General features: G+C 40.2%; 1 protein-coding gene across 19 annotated transcripts in view; it reads left to right on the forward strand.

Moving 5' to 3' along the window:
- LOC116846543 (TLD domain-containing protein 2) overlaps positions 1-22,906 on the forward strand; it is a 190,848-nt gene that overhangs the window by 155,589 nt on the left and 12,353 nt on the right. For 14 of the 19 annotated variants that reach the window (XM_032820504.1, XM_032820507.1, XM_032820503.1 and 11 more), the window contains 2 exons: positions 1,881-2,109; positions 2,812-2,898. In XM_032820504.1, the coding sequence (XP_032676395.1) occupies positions 1,881-2,109; positions 2,812-2,898 (316 nt within the window). Of the gene's footprint in view, positions 1-309; positions 865-1,880; positions 2,110-2,811; positions 2,899-6,006; positions 7,194-15,949; positions 16,050-16,083; positions 18,023-22,906 lie in introns of those variants that run through there. The other 5 variants (XM_032820512.1, XM_032820515.1, XM_032820499.1 and 2 more) reach the window with 5 other exon arrangements.

Below are 22,906 nucleotides of genomic sequence, written 5' to 3' on the forward strand. Positions count from 1 at the left end.
CAGCAATAGAGCGATACGCAGTATCTAGTCTATGTCTAGAGTTTTAGTTTTAAATCTTATCTTTTTCTGTGCTCATATTTTTCTTTAGTACGACGTACGATAGTGTCGAGTATGTTGGGATAGATTGCGCGTTTATTGGATTTACAATAAAGAAACTTGTGTAAAGCGATCGCGACGGTGAAAAAGGCTAAGCCGCGGGCCTGCGAGGCGCACGATTGGCGAGTTCTATCTCGCGATGTCTCGCAGCGCGAACGAAATATAGGTGCAGGTGTACCGAGCGAATCAGCACGTGACGCGTAATGTCACTTCGACGAGTCCCCGCGACGTAGATGCTGGCTGCTCGCGGCGCCTTCCTACGTGTTCTACGTGTGGAAATATATTTCCCAAGTGGTTGTGTGTATTTCGAGAGACTCCGTCGCGCGACGGAGATTTCCCCGCGCAAAATATCTCTCCCGACGGAGACACGTCGGCAGGAGGAAACGGAAAATGCGGCCGTGGTCGCGACAGGTGGTCGAAGTCGTCGGGGAGCTCGAGGCAGGCCGCGCTGATAGCGCACCAAGTGCGAAGTCTCGCGAATCGAGTTAGATAATACGTGTGCCGTTACGCCGCGGCTGACACGTTGTTCCGAGTCGCTGGTGCGCGTCGACGTCGTCGTAACGTTGTTGTCGTTGTCGTCTGCGTCGTTCTCGCAGACGTGTCTCGGTTCTGAACGAATTATCGATCTCGCCGTTTTAACGTCATTGCGCCGTGCGATATCACGGTTATGAATTGGACGATGAGCGCGTTCAGCGGTATGCTCAACTTCATTTACGAGCGGCACGTGAGAACGGCGGCGGCGAACGTCATGCCCTTCGTACATCGCAGGTAAACGCGTTTCCGCTCAACGACTGGGGACCGGCTCGAGATACCTTGAGCCGTGCACTCGAAAAAATATTCTTGCAGTCATGAAAATGACCTAAATATGAGAAATTAGCTAATATAGCAAAGACACTACGATATCGCGTGGGTTTTATATCTAATCAATATGTAAACAACAGGGAGAAAAAGAGAGATAGAATTTCTATACGAACTATTTCTGAGATTCAGCAGGGAAATCTCTCTCTTTCTCTCTCCCTGTGGAGTCCATCTAGATTAAAACCAGTCAGGCTTCTTATAAAAATGTCTGTGGTAGCAAAAAAGTTTAGCAACGAGAGACAACGAATGTACTCTATAAACCTCACATTCATTTAAGAAGAGCGGCCAAACTCTTATAAGCTTTAGCCCCATTTTATGCCAAGCAAAATCTTAAAAATTTTTTGGTAAAATTGTAGCTATTCATGAGTAATTAAAGTTATATAATATTTATAATTATATAGTAATTATATAGTTATATAGTAATTAAAGTTATATTTATGATATAATTAAAATTATATAAGTATCAAGGTGATGGGCTTCACTTTTATATTATTCTTGATAACTTTTCATCCCATTTCTTGCAACATTTTCGATACGTTTTTTGTTAGAGTCCTAACGATATCATTTATTTTGATAAAATACGTATCTTTTCGAACCGATTTTTTCCAAATAATGAGACACACATCATGTTGATGTGTCTTATATATCTTTAAACTATTAATGAATAGCTACAATTTTATTAAAAAATAATTTGAGATTTCGGATGCCGCAAAATGTGAGATTGAACATGGTCACATGTTTTGCTTGTAAATATTGCTGTAAATTTTACGTACCACAGATACTTTTCCAACAGATACCATTATACAGATAGCGAGAAAGATTTTAACTGTGACATGCAAAATTCTACCTGGACCAGCAAAATATTTTTTTGAATCGTTGCGAAATGATATTAATTGACGTACGTGCGTTTCCTTTTTTTTCTCCAGAGTGGACGACCTATATAGGTTCATTCACGCGTGGGTGCCGACGCTCTACGGCGAGCTCGACGAGAATTACTGGCGGGAGCGCGGCTACATCCTGTCTGACACTGACACGGACCTGTCGCCGGAACTGTCGCCGCACGAGGCCGGCGAGGGCGCAGATTCCACGGAGGAGGGCAAAACTCGCGGTCACGAAGGCGATGAGATCACAGAGCTGACGAGAGAGTCCTGGGAGGTGAGTACCAGCGGTCTGGATCATTCGCATACGTCATTTCAGCACGGAATGTCGCCAAGGTGAAGATTAGTGATCAGAAAGCGTTTCTCCCGATGAATTCACAATTGGTTCTCCCGCGATCAACAATATCCGTCGCGAAGTTACTGAAAATTGGAGATTGAAAAGTGAGAAATCTTCTAGAAGCATATTCACTTTTCCATCAAAAGCGTGACAGATCAGCGGACTTTAGATAAATTCTCCGTGAAAAATCGTGCAATTTTCAACGAAAAATGCAACGCATCTCGATTGCTAATCGCGACGTTGTCGTCATTCCTGCGTCGCGTTGAATCTACGGAAGAGAAAGAGATCACATCACTGTTCCCGATATTGCGCGTCGATCTCTTTCTCCCTTGACATTTGCAACAACGCTCGTATTTATTTTACTGATAACCCGATCCTCACGTCGACCGACGCCGGCAGTGTCGAATGCCGTTTGCACGTCAAACGACCCGGATTCGCGCGCGCTAACGTTATCGATAGCGTCAAAGTTCAGTCTCCGTTATTTGACCATCGACGTTGCTCTCGTCGTCGCCCTCCTCGTCGACGCGAAAAAACGCGCGGCCTTTGTCGACTATCGACGCGAGGATCGCGCGAACGGTTAGACCCGTCGCGACGTTGCGACCAGGAGACTTGTTAAACACGGCCGATTGTATTGGCTGACAGCTGATCAAGGCCCCCTACGTAAAGCTGTACAGCATCCTGAAGACTTCGAGCACGTCGGCCGATTCCGAGCAGATCCAGGATTCGGAGGTATCGATAAATACGCTCCCTCCTCCTTCCTCTCGGTGATCGATGACGCATCTCTCTATACGTTCTATATATAGGCACCCTAATTGCTCGATGTTCAACAATGCACCTCTCTTAGATAACACCGCCGCACCCTAGACCTCGTTTAGATCTCTCTTAGGGTGCACCCGACATCTGTCACGCGATGTTCTTGCGGCCGTGCCTTTACCGTTTTGTGTTTTATCTTAGCTATACCGGCCACCAAAGCCGCTTTGCCCGCTTCGATGGTTCACGTCGGTGCATCCGACCGCGACACTCATAGTGCGTTTTAGCTCCCACGGGATAGTCTGTAGAGATACCTTGTCGAAATTGTCGCTACTTACACACCCTCGCATTCTCGCCAGTCTCGTATTAATGTGCACAGACGATAACCCTGTGGAAACCTTTGGTTCGGTTTCGCGCTAACGACATTCGATGGACGATTGAACTCTCTTCTCTTGTCCGGCCTTTTTTTTTTGGATCAGGTTCATCGATTTTTCATACGACTTGTAAGGTAAAAGCACCAATGCTCATTCACATGCCTCATTCATCCTGAACGTTCTTGATGTTCTACTTGTTAAATACAAACATTTAAACTCTCAATATAAAATGTACACAAAGTGAGTTTATAACTATTGCCACCTGGAATATTCTCGAAGCAAAAAACAAAAGTGACCTTAAGATCTACGCTTTTCAAAAAAAGCGTAATCACACACACATACACCATCAAAAGCTTCTTTTTTTTAAGTAGAATAACTTTGAAAATTTGAAGATCACTTATGTTTCTTTCTTCGATGATATTCGAGCTGGCAATAGTTATCGATTCAACATATACATATATTAAATATGTACATAGATTCTATGTTGAAAGTTCAAATATTCGTATTTAAAGACCATAACGATAAGAACATTCAGGATTAGGTATCCGGGAATTTTAATACTTTTACCTTACTGTACCGATTGATTGCACATCGTCGGAAACAGACTGCATGTACATCTGTGTTCCTCCTCGTCGTGGAATGTACTCTCAATTAGAATTTAGATGCAGCATGCACTTCATTCGGTACTCTCTTTCTCTCTGACTCGCGCATGAACAGTGTCTTCTTTTCCTTTTTTTCTCATCGTATGTCCACGTTATTATACCGTCTCTTCACATGTCGACACGGTTTCCGTTCGTTGCGACTTCCCGTGAATCTCCATTCGCGCACGATTGCCCGCGGCACGATCGAACCCTAATCTCGCAGAAATCACGTTTCTCACGCGAATCAATGCCGCGTCGGAGACAACGGAGATTATCGATCTCAAGGAGACGTCAACAGAACGTTAACTTCGCCTTGTTGCGTGCCTGGCTGAGAATGTAGTAGCGCCCGGTTGCGTATAACGCAGGTGGAGGCGGAAAGTGCGTTCCTACGCAGCTTGGAGTGACCGTCTCACGGTAATAGAACTTGTTTTCTGAATTATTATTATCATTATCAGGTGACTAAATTTCGTATTAATAGTCGTTACTTGAAACTTAGCACAGATGAGATTCTCAGATTTGGAGTTAGATACGAGATACTCAGCTGAATCGCGATTATATGTATAATACATCGTATGTATCATACAATTTAAATAAAAATAGCTCAAATCTCTAACTCTAAATTCAGATCTGAGTATCTCACGGACAAGAGAGAGTTTCAAGTAACTACTTTAAATTCTTTTAAACTCAGACATGGATTCAGATGTAAATTTAAAATTTTCAAGCAAATTGTACGATATGACGTTACATTCATAATCGCTATTTCATTGAAAAATTCACATCTAACTCGAAGGCCTGTTAAAATTGATATTTGTCTCATGTAAAGTGCTCAGATTTTTATTCAGAGTTAAGTCCAAGTTTTTCAGTAGAAGTAGACTATGATATATGTAACATTTACAATATCTGTAATCGCGATTTAATTGAAAAACCTTCATTTAACTCTGAATTCAGATCTCTGGCTCATTTGAAATGAGTTTCGAGTAACAACTATCAACACGGGTCACAATGTTTCGCTGTGTAGAAATACTTCGCGAGTAATGTCGTCGTCTGACTTGCGAACAAATGAAGTTTGCACACATTCTTGTACGCGTAATAAGCGCCGCGTGCATGTCGCATTATGTAAACATCCGACAATATAGATCAATGTGTGTCAAGAGTCATACTCTATGAACTGGTTGGCCATTGCATAATGGCGATGCATTATGAACGAGAATTGACACAGTCGCGGTGCAAATTGGCACAGATGTGGCGCAGGGAACGCTTCTTGGAAAGATACTTCTTTATGCGTCTGTTCTTTTTACAACAACGTGGCGTACGTTTTTCCGAAATTGTACGAAATGTGGGGTTAGAAGTGATTCGCACTAATTCTTTTATGAATTCTCCTGTTTTCAACGCTATGCGGAGCGTTTCGTAGAAGAAACGAGAACACTGAGAGGAAAAACAGAAGAAACATTGAGAGGAGATGTAAAAGAGAAAAAATATTTATTCGCGATGGGTGCCAACAACAATATATTTGCTCACACTAATGTAAAATATTTCTCAAATAAAAAAAATATACATATTCTCTTAAAACTTCAGCTTCTCATGAATTTTTTTAAATATTTAATTTTAAAATTTTTTAGAATGTAGTAAATAATGTTATTAGTACCCACCGAATATTTATTTTCTACACATTTTCATTCACAATGAATGAAAAGCGGGTTAATGAAGTTTCAAAAGCGGGATAAAAGCGTGACGCCAGAGATAAATAATAAACTTCTTATCAAGGCAAATAAAGTAGCTACTGAGGAGAGATTAGGGTATATGTTGATGATCGTAATCCGGATATCGATTCCGGGTAATAAAAACTGACCTCTCAAGGGAATACGAAATTGCGAAAGCGGTTCCGTGTAAATTGCGTCAGGCGTGTAATGTCAATCGTAAATATTCGGAGTATCGTCCCTGATTATTATACGATTTCGCGGCGTAGACGAACGATTCATATATATTCGCAGCCGTGAAGGAATGTCTTATCTTTAAATACATTTCCGAGTCGATCGTTCGAAAATAAACGATCGGACATCCTGCGGGCGACGCGTGTACGCCTTCGTTTATTTTCGGATTTCGCGCGATGTGTTCATCGCGGAGAAGAGCGCAGGTCGTCGTGCAAAAATGCGTCCGATCGGATTTCGCTGGAAACAACCGCCGCGAGCTGAAGGTACTCGCGCGAAATTTTCTGCGAAGGAAGGTGGTGTTTTATGAAAGGATTGTCGACTCGCGCGAAACCAATTTGAATTTGCAAATAACTCGCGACACGCACGCTCATATTTTCTCTCTTTCTCTCCCTCCTTCTCCGCTGTCCAAGAAACTTTTTAATTAAAAGTTTTCTTCGAGCACCGGATTTGTTCGCCTCGTACAGAGAGCCGCGATACGCAATTTAACGTTAGCCGCATCTCGCCCGATGGCTCAGGATCGAGAGAGGAGCATCCGCGTGAGTATTTAGAACGTCTATCGCTTAGCACGTGCTGCGCGACCGGGGATGCGCAGTCGCGAGGAAAGCGTCTGCCGGAGCATATGCGCCGCTCGTTTTTTCTCCCCTCCTTGCGCTCCTGTCGACTTATATGAACGTATTAGATTTACCCCGAAAGCTCCAGTGCGGCTTCAGTCCTCGTGAAGTGAAGCTCGTATCATTGCCCGACAAATAGTGTATGTTGTGAGAAAGAGGCGAGAGAGGAGAGATAAGTAAGGAGAGATTAAAAAATTGAACTGCGAGAGAAAGGTCAGGGCTTGAATAGTGTGATTTGAAATGCGCGCGCGCGCGCGACTCGAGTCACATTTCGACGCTTTGAAGCCGTTTTAAGTATGATCTGTAATTAGCACTTAAAGAGGAGTGTTAACGGGCAGTGATTAGTAGAGGCTGATTAGTAGTGCGCTCGCTGTGACCGTTTCTGGAGAAGCGTCGTGTTTATATTCCGGAAAGTGGAGTCAGGTCGCGTTACTCTGCCGTGGCTCGCCTGTTGCTCTTCGTCTCTTCCGGGCGAAACTTGATGCCAGACGAGCGAGCACAGTTGTTCGCGAGTGTAGAAACATAATGTAAACGAATCCCGCGATCGTGCGCGAGAGACAGAAGAGGAAAGACGCGGAATCGCGGTGTCGAGACAGCCAAACGGCCGGCCGCGATTTTTACGTACTCGTCGAGAGTAACCGGGAGCCGAAGATGCCGAAGCCAAAGATGCCGAATCCGATCTCCAAAATCACAAAGTTCTTGAAGCAGAAAACGAAGGTAAAGGTCAGAGTTGAGGCGGCGTGCGCGTCTCTCGGTTCGCGATTATCGCGGGCGAAACTCGCGCGAATGTGGATCAGAAATGATCAGGAATGTAGTTTGAAGTTACGTAATACGTAAACAAGATTCTGTCCGGAGGCGCGACTGTGGCGGAATGTTTTAGCGCGTTGATCACGGTGACTGCACTGCGTTAATTAGAACGCGTCGACTCGAGCGTTACACTGAGAGGAAAGTGTTTGTAACTATTATTACATAGAAAGATAATTACTGTAAATTATAGGCGAGAAAATTTCTTTATTGAATTCTATTATAATGTTACGCACGGAAGAAAAAGTTTGATTGGATTAACCAAACGTCAAATAGTGAAGTATGAACGAAGCAGAAATTTCTGTTAAAGTCACCAGAAAAATTGATCAGATTTTTGGCTAACCAAAACCTGCAACTTTCAAGTTAGTAGGACTTCTGACTAGAATTTGCAAGTGTGTTCAGGTTAACCAGAAATCTTGTCAATTTGAACAGAATTTTGGTAATTTCAATCGAATTTCTGCTTCGTTCATATTTCACTAGAGATTTGGTTACTCTTCAACCAAACTCGTTTTTTCTCCGTGTAGCGACAGTAATATTGTATACATATTACTACTACCATTTTCGTGTTGGAACAAAAAAATATGTAATTGGGGCCAAAAATAACTGTAATTTCAGTCAACCATTCTTTTCTCTCAGTGTAGATTAGTCGTGTAGATTACGTGAGATTTTCGAATCGCCGAGCGACGGAGCTCCGAGTGGACGACTATTCTGGGGACAGCAATTGTTATCGCTGTGTTACGCAATATTATCGTAATTCTGATGTTTACAAATTGAGGCTAAACGCAATTGCGCAAACGAGGTGGACGATTATCCGCGTGCGGTAATCACACACGTAACGAACGTTTTTTACGCGCCCAATGGGAACGATTTCGACAGTTTGTAAACGCGCATTTTCGCTATCTGTTTCGTGTAATTCGCGCGCTAATGGCTCGAGAAGAGCGGCAGTTTGCGCGACTCATATTTACAACCGGTCTTTGGCCGAGCCTAAGCTCACCTTTCACCGAACCAGAAAGACCGTCACCGCAAAGTCCACGGTTCAGCGTCAGCCTTCACGTCAGCTCGGAATTATGATAATAATGCGTATTACCGCTGTTGTCATTCGCATAATGTTCTAATAATAGATATCTAGTTTCCCAGTAGCTTTCAATTAAGACTTTTAAGACTCAGTAGCCGAAAAAAACTGATATTTCCCGAATATTTTCCTTTTTTCTCCGACTCCGAGACCTTACTCATTTGCACTTAAAATTTATCTTTATTTGTGTTTTAAACAGCTTGAATAGTCTGTTCAAGTTCTGAGAACTCTAATTTTATTATGAGGCCAAAGATGTTTACGACACACAAACTGGAGATATAAGACCTTTAGTGGTAAATTTATGAAAGTTGACGTTAATATAGAGAATAATTAAATTGTGTCAGATCTAATGAATACGATTATTTAAGCAAGCATATGTAAGAGAGAAAAAGGGAATCCTTATCAGAACAATTTGATTTTCTCAGATTTCAAGTCATCATATCCTCCAAATTGAATCTCGAGTAACGCGTCACATCTCTACCATTTCGTTAGAGGAAGATCTCACGTCACGAAGGGATGCGTCGTTTAATATCCTGTGGAGTCTTTCCACAAGCTCTGAATTGGTTTCGACTCGACACACCGACGCCCACGACCTAAAATTAGCCAGGCGGTTACGAAGGGCGGCAATTCGCGTTCCCTGCGCGATGATTCATTGCGATCCGGACAGCTCGGATATTCTGGCACGTGACAAATAGGCTAAATTCGTTTTGAGGCCTTGATTAGGACGCGCTTATGGTCGCGCAAACGAGTCATTGCTCTTAATGTGTTATTTAAAAAAAGAAAAGAATAAAAAAACACGGATTTCTGCGGCGGAAGTTCATCCGCGTATGAAAACGCGTTCGTTTTTCCATAGCAATCAGCAAGATAGAAAAAATTGAGGCTAGATATTACATATTTCAGAATTTCGAAATTATGACGAATTGTTTTGACGGAGTTATGTTTTGTATAAACATGGTAGAGACAGCCTTCTTCTATGTGTTAACGTCTGTCACGATCTTGTTATCCTAACCATGTTTGATGTTCTGTAGTAATCAATATACAAACATGCAACAATGTGGTCATCTTGTGTGAGTGCTGTGTGGGTTCAGTTACCTAGTGGCACAAGATAAGACCATATATAAAATAAACATTGTTTAGTTAGTAGTTCCAGGAAAAGACTAATAGTTTTTCGCGAGAGATCTTCACAGTCCTCCTGTCAGCCCTTAATTATGAGCCAACTTTATCTCATCCAGCCATACGCTCGATTTCAATCAGTTTATGAACAAAAATTGCTTTTATTGTCCAAAACAATACATTATACACTTACAAAAAGAACCTCATTATAGCTAGTGACACGTCGCTCAACTTTACTCGCTCATGATAAAGAATAATACAAAATTTCGAGAGAGGAAAATTTACTCTACTATTGCTAAATCGGGTTTTTCTTATTTTTAACCGTAATATTATTCCAATTGTAATGAAATTCAGGGAATAGTGTCTAAGTTCTGAAAGGATCATTTCACAATTCTATATCCGCTCTGTTTCTCTCAAGATAACTGCTCAAGAATGTACATTAGCAATATAAATGGCCCTTGGAGGGCCATTTAGACCCGGTCCCTCCCACGACTTTTTTGAGTCGCGGCATTTAATTGACAAACGTCGATTGTTGTCGGTCAGCTGTTCACGTGACTCACCGTACCGCGAATTATCCTCGTGAAACGCAAATCATCGCCCCCCGTTCCCCCACCTCTCGTGTTTTCGTTTCGGTTCCCTCTCATTGTTTTAATGACCCGTGTCGGCGTTATCTGCGCAGATAGGCTATCGGGCAGCAATAGAATCTTTTTTTTTTCCACGGTCGAACATACGTCGTATGTTGTTATTAATACTCTTATCGAGTGATCTTGTGCGAGTCTCCCGGAGATTGATCTCTCTGGGCGAGTCTATGCCGACTCTTATTGCCGCTTCTTTAATGTTACTCCGCGCTTCATTAAACGAAAGCGCGCACATTTGTGTTGTGATCGGAGATTCCCTTTTATCTATCTTTCTCGTTTTTATGAATAACAAGTATAACAAGTATCGATTAGCAACACTAAGAGGACTTTCGTTTTCGTGCGCACTGAATGATGCAGCACAGATTTGAAAAATCTTTACACATTAAAATTACATTTAGAGAAATCTCGTTTAACTATTTCAACGCTTAATTGTCAACGCTTAATCAACGCTGTCAGTTATTTGTCAGTTATTTGTCTCGATTAATTTATGTCGTTTCAGTAAATTGACGTCTTTAGCTTTTTGCGTACGACGGGAAATTGCGATATTTTCTCTAAATATAATGAAGTAAAACAGTTTGCAACTTCATCTCCTTATTTTCCTAACTCTTAACAAGCGAAACGTACAAAGTTTGTTTATGAAGATTTGTGGCTTGTTTTCTACAAACGTAAAGTACACAGAGGACATAATGTAGTAAAAATTACGTTTAAAATTACATTTCTGTTCTCAATGTGTTTAGTAAAGCTGAACTACACTGAAATTGTAGCAATAAATAATTACATAAATAGCAAACCTGACAATATCTATCCTGACAAACAATACAAAAAACATTCAAGTAATTACAATAATTTATTCAAGTATTTACTATAATTAATTATAATTTCGTATGACCCAAGATTGCAAAAATCTTATAATTTCTATATTTTCTCTGTGTGAAGGAAGAGTTTCACTCTCAGATCGTTTCAATTTAAATCTCGCGACCTGATTCGATAGTTTCTCTTTTAAAGAGTGAACAAGTTCGCGGAGCGGTTTTGCGATTTCGATGACGAATCCGCGTTTGATTTAGAAACGTCGAGTGATGCAAGACGTGCGATTGAAGCAACCTCGGCAGCTGTGCCGAGAGTTGTCTTCCGTTTAGGAGTGCTGCAACGTGAAGGAGGATTCCTTGGGCGCGAAACGGTTAAAAAGCGCCGGCATTCGAGTCGCGGGGAATCGTTAACTTTCATATTTATTTATTTCCCAACGCGGTTATCTCGGCATTGTAAAGGAAATCGGCGACGGTTCTCGCGCCGCGTAATTGTCAGTAACGATCGCGGTGACCCTTCGGTCTTTCGGTGGCCGTTTCCCGGTCTCCTTGAATGTTAACGCTCGCGACCGCCTTTTAATGCCTTTTACAAACTCTCCGTGCGCGGGATGGTCAATTTCTTGCGAACAGTTATTCGCGCCAGTCGACCAGAACAGTCGACTCGCGAGAGGATCAAATCCAAGCATGTGTTATTTTGACCAAATTTTTTTTTACATGTTTCTTACATCATTTTAACCTTTCGACTCCCGTACTTGCTTCCAAGTTTACAAATGAGCGACATATCCTAGACAATTTTTCGCGTAACAGCATATTCATAACATTAAAAATTGTATTAAAATTCAATAAATAAACATATCATTGAGTAAATATAATATAATATTACTCTCATTTCTATTTATGTCGATATAGAATAGCTTCAACAAAATATAATTACCAGAACTTTCTTTTTCCGGCAGAATTATTCCAAAAGCGACTGACTCTGCTTGGGAGAAAGATTAAGTCATGTCATTTAACGCGTTTAAGCGTATTAATTTGTCACTTACACGTCTTAAACATGTTAAATGATTTAGAACTGCGAGGAACGTGCGAAAAACAGAGCTTCTGCCAAATTACACGCTTATGCGTTTAAAAATAACATACTTGGATTTGCAGTGATATCTCGCGCATTGTCCATGTGTAATATTCGAGCGATACAAAATTATTTGCTGCGCTGCTTAAAAAAAAAAAAATAAAGTAATATACATCGGCTCGGTCGTACAAAAGAAGAGAAATAAATGGATTATTGGTGTCGCGGTTCGTGTCGCCGCCGAGATTGGAAACGTATTGCACACACATTACTCGTCGTATCACGCTTCAATTGACAAACAGAGAGGCACGGCAATAATAATGAGATAATAATAATAAAGAGGTACTTCTCGTTCTTTATTAAATTTCGCTAAAATCGAGATGCTTTATAAAATTATCCCGTTGGTAAATTGGCCACAGCTGTGCAAAATGACCCAATTTACAAAATTATGATTTTGATATTTTTGTTACCAATGGATAGTCTACGTCTTTCTACGCAAAACAAAAAAGATTCAAGTCTGAAATTAATTAAAAAACTAAGAGAAAAATTATCTAAAAATCAACAAATATTTCTTTGATGGGTGCCATTAATATATTTACTTAAATCTAAATTCTCTTTATCAAATATCGCTTAAATCAAATATTGTTTACCTGATTTAAGCAAACAATACTTGGTTTAAATAAAGAGAATTTAGATTTAAATAAATATGTTAATGGCACCTATCAAAGAAATATTTTTTAATTTTTAGATAATTTTCTCTCAGTGTAATTTACCTTTTTTTTTAAGAATCTTCAAGAATTAACTTGTCGATGATCTTTAAAGAGAAGAAAATTGACTATGCTTGACTTCTTAAACGATTGCGAAGAATCTCAATGCTATTTATACTTCTTACATCACGCATCAAATTTTCATCTTCATTTTTCTCGAAACATACTTCATGTGGGTTGGGATCATTCTTGCGTAACTACGGCAAATTACGCATAATAATTATGACGAGGGAGAGGCGATACACTTCGATTTCGAGGATTCGCAGTTTGGGTACATTCGAGGGACGCTCTACACATTTAACACATGGGCCTGAGTCGCTCCACGGAATTTAACGATTCGACACGTAGCAAACGAAAATAATTGGGCGGCGGTAGTTAGCGCATTATTATCTAAATATAAATCGGTATATTTTTTCCCGCAGGCCGACTTATGTAATGTCTCGTGTTGTCGCCGAAATGTTGAGCGATCTTTTTTCTTCTCTCGCGAAATTACGTAATTTCGCTCAACTACTTACTTGCGACATAAACGTCCGCCGTGCCTACGCATTAACGCATTATACACCGGAATGGCGCTCCTCCGGCGGCCTGTAGCGAGGCTGTAGCCAGGAAATTTCGATTAGCGGATCATGTCGGCGGAGTTGGATCACAATTGATGGCAATTTATGATCTTCACCAGTCTAATTATCCCCCGTAGCACGTGATCTGTGTGCTTCGCGACAGCTCGTTCAATCCTGCTTCCGCCTCGCTTTGATCTTAAGTAATATACAAGTAAAAAGCAAATAGGACACATATACACACATATATATACGAGGCAGCCGAATTTCATGTTCGCGGAATAACTAATGGATATGATGTAATACACACAATATTCAGCGCGTTTCACGCGTGGACAGAAAAGTTGTTCATAATTTCCGCAGTGAATCTGTGAAATTTTTCAGTGTTCCGTTCAACGAAAGAATTCGTTTTGTTCGGAAGAATTTTACCATTATACAAGACGGATGAGTTCACAAATTTACACTGAAAAACGGATTTTCTTGTGAAAACGAAAATTTGGCACATCAAACAAAATTTGAAGGAAATTGGATTAATCAAATGTGTTTGGTAATTGCAACCAAAAATTCTAATTGTCTTGCTATTTTAATGATACATATATTTGACACAAGTAAGAACACGGCAATGCCAACCAAATCGTATATACCAAATATTTCACTTCCAATTATAAAAATAATTTTTTCAGTGTACCTCGAAAATTACGAGCAACCTTTTTCGTCCACAAGTGTGCACGGAGATATATGCCTCCCGTTGGAATGCGAGATGACATCTCCTCTCGAGGAAAATACCATGACGCAAATAGTTTTTAGGACGTAAATAATTCGTCAGTTGTGACATACTGAAGAAAAGAAAGAAAGACGGCGGGCTCTGAGAAGTCAGGCTTTATGTGAGCGAATTATATGAGAACAACGGCTTACTCATCGACTAATTTTAGGCGTTTTGAGGATCTTCATGAGGTATAAACGATTAAAGTCGCTCAGTGAGAATAACTAATATTAGATCCCGTCGGGCGAAGGGCAGACCTCAGTGCTTCGCGAAGGAAAGCATCGTCTCGATTGCTGAAAAGCGCGTCTATTGCCGAGCACTGTATATAATGAACTCACGGGGACTAAGATCTCTTCATCAACTCGTGTGGATTAGCGACATTTAATGTTTTTCCTCATCTTTGATTGATGGTAGCTTGTCTCGCCTGGTACAGGACGAGTTATGCATAAGATTAGCATATGTAAACGCCGGACACGATCGCACGTCTTGTATCGGAGTAATCAGAATGAATACATAGTTACGGCATGAGCTGCGTCCACGATAATTTATTCTCCAACCTAGGTAATGTCGGTATTCGCGCGCTAATCGCGGAAAGGCTCCATTCGCGACGAAGTAAAGGCGTCACGCGTTGGATCGCGCAGTTATCGTAAGGGAGACATGTTTATAATTATGTGTGCAAAAGTTTTTTTTTATAATTCACTAGAGTCACTGTTTATAATTCAGATCGAATGATTTCATCGATAGGACTGTCTGAGCGATCATGTCAGAAGCCATTCGTTCGCTTTGATTTATTGGAAAACACATTGGAAAAAAACTCGACGCTTCGTACGCCACTTCGTTCTTCGAGGACTTTTCGTCAAATTTGTTGCATAAAACATCGTTGCATTGGACCATTCCATTGCAGCCTTCAGATTGTTTCTTCCCTGAAATTAGTAAGGTACAACGCATACCTGAGTCAGAATTTTGATTCTACATTGACCTCGCGGATTTCGTTGAACTTGAAGTGTCAACGGGGAATCTCGAGATACTCAAATCTCCGAACAAATTTATCGTCCTTGGATGCTAAAAATGGTTACTTACCGTCACTTTGCTGAGGCATAAAGAGAAATTTATTCAAGAATCATTTCATATTCGATCATCTCGATCGTATTGATTATGCAACTTACTCGACTGCAGTGTATAAACTGATATTTAATAAGCTGGTTAAGATCGATAGTCAAGTGATTGGAACAACAAAACAACGAACTCTCTTCCTTCTTCCATAGTTTCTTTATTACGTTCCATTGGCGTTAGAAATTTGACAAAGTTTACAAATTTAAAAGAGGTGAGAAGAAAGCAGTCGTAAGCCTCGTCGCTGGCTGCCTTTGCGTCCTGCACGCCGTCTTGTGTCAGCTTCCGGTTGTTATCGTAACCGGGTACTCAATGGCCTAACAGGAGTTAATAGGAAACGCGGCGTTAATTGATGATCACACCGACTAAATTCGTGAAATGCGAATGACACCTTTACACGTAACGTGCGCGTTGTCCTCAGAAATCACAATATAATAATCCGACCACCGATTCGGGATAATTTGGGAATGTTGACTGTCGTGTTTTCTAAGTCACTGAATATGCTCGTTATTGATTAATCGGTGATAACAGTCCGTGATCGACGCGTTGTTTTTCTTTCTTTTTTGTTTTGAGACGCGTTTACTTTTCCATTACAAAGTTTTCACATCATGAATCGATCAGTAACACGTGTACTGCGGCGCGGAACACGTGTAGGGATATATTGTTTTCAACAAATGATGGACATTTTCCGTTGGTTATTGAAATATTTCATTGGGCATATAATAATCTCGTCGGCATTAATTGCGTTAGTTAACACGTGTTTCTCCGATTATGTCGTATCAGTGCGAGTCTCAATATCAGTGTACCGGAACCATGAGGCAACCGGAGCAGAGTGCAGGAAATGGGAAGTCAGAACGGAAATATAGACGTCGTTCATTTCAAGGTGTGTCAAATCACTTATTATACAGACTTTCGATTTTGATGGACGTTTGAGAATAAATAGAGATCCGTATCGAAATTTGGGCCGGTATTCGTAATGGTTCGATAAATAATCGTAACTACGTGAACGTCTCATTCGTTAACTTGTAATACTTATTTCATACAATATCAACCGAGACAGCCGAATAACGAATAAATACGAATTTCCAATCAATTATACTCACAATCAAATATTGTAAGTTATTTGCGATTATGAATATCGGTGTTAGAATTTAAGATAAATCTCACAAATAGAGTGATTTTTTCAGTCTAATAATGCTCCTTAAGTCGCGAGTCTTGTTTTGTTTGTCAACGGCTTCTATTTGCTTGAATGTTTATCATTTTGTGCCGAATCCAAACTTAACTCTCTGTTGACACATAGCTATTGTTTTTGTCTTTACAAATTCTGTATCAACTTTTTTAAGAGCTTTAAATCCTATTGAGATTTACATCTCCAATAGCGAGAAAAGACAAAAGACTGCGTATAAAGAAAGTTATACGTTCCACTTACCCACCAATCTCTGATAATACACTTAATAAAGTGCTTGTTTATACACACTTTATCTGCGTTTTAACAGATCACACGATTAATGAATCAATACGTAAATTTGAAAATAAACTTGAATGAAAATAGAAACGCGGCAATAAATAAGCATTTATAACATCAAGATAGGCCAACAAGTTTTGCAATATCTCGAGATTCTTCTCTGATCCTTCAAATTCAGCGAAATTTGCAGGATTAATGTGAGGATAATTGATAATTATAGGGATAATTAATCTTCCTTTATATTTATGGGATTATGTCATAAATATAATGTCATAAATATACATGCCATAAAAATTAGTTTTATATTTTCAAGAAACAGCAAAAAATATAACTAATATACTGGGTGAGTCATTTAATGTATTAGGTTATAAAATATCTATTGTTTTTTATAATAAAGAGGAAAATATATAAGAAATAATTTTTAATTAAAATTTTAACTCTCAGGTGCAGACACATGACGTTATATTATGAGGTCGTTTTCTGTAGCTTTATTTTTTAGAACAGTCGAACGATTTGTTCAAAAGAACAATCTGAAGTGACTTCGTCGAGATGCAATGGAAGGATTGGCCGAAGCTCGCGAGATAATTATACAGAAATTGGCGCAAAACCTCAGAACGGTCGCGGAAGTTCGTTATTACGGGCATCATTAACGTCGTCGTCGTTAAAAGCATTTTGGCAGTTCGAATGACACCGGCCGCGTCTCTTTTTTTTCTTTCCTTTCCTTTTTTTTCGTACCATGTCCCGTCATTATCGCAGTTGCATCAGGACGGCTGGGAGATCGAAGGACGATCACGCGCGAGAATAATGCACTCGAGGCCGTCGCGAGCATTCGATGAGAATTTATGTGTACTCGACATTAAAAGTAGTAGGAGAGAAGGGGGCCGCGGGGACGGACGGGAGGTTTTTGCGAAGTTCCGAGCGCGATGGTCATCGAAAGAAATCGAATAGCAGTGTCTGCGACATTATTCAGTCTCGATCAATTCGTTCTGCCGATCGGACGAACTCCTCGTGCCTAAAAGAGGGACGCTTGCGTGAGAAATTCGACAGTGTTTTTGCGCCCGTTGATCGCGCTGGGTTTGTAACCCGACGACAAAATCGCGAATTAACATTGCGAAAGCGAGAACTGTGGCTCTTAATCGAACTCTCCGAATCTACTAACGTAATCGCGAAGTTGCGATTCGAACTTTCGCTGGGAACGCGAACGTGGTCTATGAAGTGAACAGAGTGTTTGTTCGCGAGTAAATAATCAAGAGAGCATTTCAGTCGTCACAGTAAAGAGGCGGAAATTTCAGTAGCGAGCTACAATAAAATATCTAGACTTCGCGAAAATGATGATATATCCGTGTCCTGTCCTGAATTACGTGTTTCAGCATTCGTCGAGAATGCTCACGGTAAGTTTCCTTGCGGGCTGATTGAGTATTTGTATAATAGCTGCGAGGCGATTGACAATTATAGGGTAATTAATTTCGCTTCATATTTGGGTATAAAGAAAACTGGTTGATCTATTTAAAATTGTAATTATTTTTGGCCACAACTATATTTGTTGGTTGTCCTAACATGAAAATGGTAGTGGTAACATGCACATAAGGTTATTATCATAGTAGAATTAAGGTTATTATTATAGTAGAATTTAATAACAAAAAATGATTCTTTTCACACCATAATTTGTAGTAATTATTTCTCTATGTGATTAGAAATAAGTTACAAATACCAAACATTTTTCTCTCTCAGTATAATATAAAAGGCAACAGAGATATTTCAGAATCTTTAATCTTAGGTCACTGATTTTGTGTGTGTATGTACATATATTAAAATATAATATTAAATATATAAAAAAATTATATGCATGACACACGTTACACATTTTTGATCTTTGATCAGAATCTACTTCTCTAAAATCGAGCACCGCTGGGTAATTGTCGGGAGCTTTTCACAATTGTCTCCGCGGTTGTTTAAAATGAAAATAACGATAACATAATGTTACGGCACTCGGTGACAACGAGATCACCGGCGTGATACAAAAAATAATGTTGTCACCGTGATTGTTTTTCTTGTCGCAGTCGTCGCGCGGATTAATCTGCCGCCGGTATAAAATCAACGCGTTTGACGATCGGTTAATTACACGCTTCGTGATTTGTTTAACAGACTCTTATTATAGCCTTCGCCTGCGGCCGCTGCCGTCACCAAATTGCGTGACGTCAGAAGTGACAAGTTGTGTCATATGATATAATATTCATATGATATAATACGCCAAGACAGGTGGATCTTCTTTTTTTTTGCTGCACGCTATCGCTACCGCTAATAGACATTCACAAAATGTCCCAACAACTTTTTTGGCATGTATATTAACAGACAGCCGTAAATCCTTATCATGTCTGTCACTATAGAAATGCTTTTTATATTAACATTTGTAACTATAATCACGTAGAAAAATAATCATCATAAATTATGGCCAAGGAATTATGGCCATTTTTTTTATCAAATTCTACCATAGTGTTAGTGATAATAACCTTGTATGCATGTTATATCACAATTTTACTATAAAAAATATAGTTCGAGCCAAAAATAATTATAATTTTAGTTAGTTATCAATCTTTTTTTGTTCTCTTAATGTAACATCTGTTTTCGCTAGAAATACATGACATGCGTGTAAATTGAATTGCTCATTTTTCGTATGTATTAGTGTAAGAACGTAAAAGTGCGTGAGAGCATACTTCACAGGATTTATCCTATTGAATATATATGGTGGCACTTAAAGAAAAAAAAAGGAAAAAATTTGTTTTAACGTAAAAATAAATTACGCATGATTTCTTGTTTTCAATGTCAATTTAAATTATAACAAGACACTGAGAGCAGGAAACCGCCCGTCTCTCAAAGTGGGAAATGTTTATGGCATCGCGAACATTTCCATTTGAATTACTCGATTAAACCTTCGCCAGATTTTATCAGTTCGCTTTCGATCCACTGTGTTAAATTAGGTATTCCTGTAATTATGCCCGATGTGGCAAAAAGCAATTATTTGCCATTAGAACGCGGCGTCTCAATAACGACTGATAAAGTTGTTATTGAACGTATTGAACGAAATCGACGGGGAGTTATAATTGCCGCGGTGGAAAGTTTTCGCGCCCGAATCGCGTCCGCGAATTCGCCGTTAAAGAAAGAAAAATATCGTGTAGCTTCGGGTCGCCTTGTGCAGGCGCGTTTTCAGCCAAGTTATTTTAATCTACTCGATCCCGATGGCCTCCACGTGAAATCGAGGATGCCGTCTCTCTCGGATTTCAGATTGTAACCACGTGGCCGGCCGTTGCCGCGACGTTGTTGTTATTGCATATATCGCTCGCAATCACGCGACTAAGCGTATTAATTAACGTTGCAACTCGCGGAATTTGAATTTTAAACGAGAACATAGTGTTAGATCATATACTAGTCATATCACCCAGCAACGAGGATCGATTCCTCCGATAGACGACCCTAAGATCGTTTTCTAAAAGATAATTTCTCGATTGATTTCATATTTTTCTGAAGTTACTTAGCGCTGAATACTTCAGTCCTATGTCAAACATCTCCAGATTATGAATGTTACACTATATTTTCCCTCTTTTTTTAAAGAAAGGGGGACGACTAGCGTCAAAGACCAGATAAAAAATAATTCACTCCCCAGAAAACGGTGATTCACGATCAGTACGTCTTTTCAGTCTTTCTGCGCGAGATATCTTGAAATCTTGAATGACCTGTTATCTTCTTTCTTCTTCAAAAGAAAGAGGAGCAGTTAACCTTAAAGATCAGAAAAAATGACTTCTGCTTAGAATGCGACGTCTCTCAGTGTCAACTGATCAAGTTGTTATTGACGTAGGAAGTCGGGAAGTACAATTTCCATAAAACCGACGACGACAAACCATCACGCGAAACCTCTTATTCACACTCGCGTGATCTAATGGTAACACGCGAGATGCCTCGTGTGCGCGTTCGCACGGCGAGCAATGACTCCCGGCTAATTTATTAGAAAGCCGATAATTGCGCCGGTTAACGGGCTGTTTGCGCGAAACATCTGGTTGCGCGTCGCTATTATCGGGCTTGAAATTAACGCGGCTCGCCCGAGTGGAAGTGGGTTCGCGCGACGATGATAACGCGCTGCATCGAAAGAACTTGGCGCGTCATTAAAGGACGATCGACGACGACCGGTGATGACGACAATTTTATCGCTTATGTCGGCCCATACGAGAGGCAGATGTCGAAACTACGACAGGCCGCGCGCGCGATAATGCAATCTTTGCGTGTGCAGATAAACAAACGCGATTTGGCGTTTCCCGCACGCGCAACAAACGCGGGAAAAATTCATCGCGTGAGCGCCAGGCGTTTTTCCTTTCGCGCAGGTGGCGCACAAGAGAGAAAGTGAAACTCCCGGGCAGCGATTACGGAATTATTCGCAATCTCGATCGGAAACGCGAGTACCTGACTTTGGCGAACTTTCAATCGCGATTTCCTCCGTTTTCTACCGACTATTTCTTTCGGTCTGTGATCGCTGTGCGATTAGACGAACGATAAGTACTTTCAGACTCGCAGTTGTGTCTCCAAAACGGGACCGAGTTTTCGCTCTTTGCGTCAAAAATTTTCCAATCATTTTATGTGTCACTCATATGTGGTATCATTGATAAGAAATTGTTTCAAATAATTCCATTTTTAGCTTTGCCCGCATCATTAACCCGCATTCATGTTTACGGATTTTCATATCTTCGCATTATTATTTAAAATATATCTCTTAGGTGGTGAAAAATAGTCGAGCTTGTTTTTCAAAGTTAGAACAACATCGTTCGATAGAGTCAACACGACTGGCGATTAAATTACAAATGCTCGCGCGTGAAAGTTAAAGTTCTACCAAATGTGTCAAAGGTTATCTGAGTTGTGTTCCCTCTGTCTCTCTTTTTAGCCGCCTAATGAACGATAAATGTTAACAACGGGAAGCAAGCGGCGTGTTTTTCTCCAACGCAATTTTTCTACAAGTGTCTCATAAATAATACAATTTGATGGCGACTTTAATGCAACAATACCGTACGATGTCATCACATTGCTTATCACGCGTGTGCACGCGTGTGTATATGTGCGTAATATAAAATCTGTCGTATTAATTTATGACACGGCTCGTTATCCTTGCAACGCAAATAGATCGAAGGACTAATTGACGATTCTATCCATTTATTTTTCCCACGATAACCCGTGCGTATAATCCCGCTGTAGCACTCTCTTTCACCCTTTTTCTCTCTCTCAACGACTTTTTTTACTATCTTTTTTCTTCTTTCTTTAAAAATTCAATTAATGTCAATTAATTATCAAATAAAAATGCTCAGATCAAAACAGGCAACGTTAGAGCGTAATAATAAGAAAACTCCGACGCGATTCATCTTGTGTAAACCCATTATAAGACAGACGAAACTGGAGCACACAACTTTATCACAACAAAGTTAAATTAGTTTCGCAAGTCATATCGGTCGATAGAATGGAAACAAGCACAGGAGAGATCCTTGCCTTTTTTTAAAATGACATGTATTTATCATCATCGTAATACGCGCGCAACAAGTTTTTCTCTGAGCGGGAACAAAATTTCACGCGTGGCAATTTTTCATTGTCGCGCGATCGACGTGACGCGGGACTAACTCACGATCGAGAATGGCAAAATAAAGGAAAAAAATTGCAGAGTCTTCTCTCCGAGCGAAAGCGAGCGCGCATTGCACATCGTCGGGAATGTATGCGTGATAATCGTTATGTCTCACTTTCCTCACGTGCTGCTCCGGTCGACGTTGAGCAACAACCGTCGAGAACGAGTATTTCGTTGTCACGTGCAGCAACACGCGGTCGTACCAAGCATTATCGGGTTATATCATTTTCGTAAGAAGAGCATGCACGACACACAGGTGCGACACGTGTCCATCCATGTAACGCGATGCGCGTCCATTTTGCAAAGTCGTTATTTTCAGCTTATCGGTGCTTCACAGGCGCGTCGTTATCCGAATCGATGACGGGCTTATCACTGACGTAGCACGCATTGCGAGAAAAATGCTTGGTATTTGTAATTATGATCAACACATAAGGAAATATTTACTATAATAGTCAAGAAAATCATCTTTTTATTATAGTCAAGAAAATCTTTTTATTAAATACTACTATAATGTTAGTGATAATAGCCTTATGTGTATGTTACTACTACTATTTTATTACAAAATATGTGGTTGAGGCCAAAAACGACTATAATTCTAGTTACATCATTTTTTTCCTCAGTG

Source organism: Odontomachus brunneus, unplaced genomic scaffold (genome assembly GCF_010583005.1).
Source record: "Odontomachus brunneus isolate Ranch 3 - 2012 unplaced genomic scaffold, Obru_v1 Obru_scaffold_065, whole genome shotgun sequence".
Lineage (NCBI taxonomy): Eukaryota > Metazoa > Arthropoda > Insecta > Hymenoptera > Formicidae > Odontomachus > Odontomachus brunneus.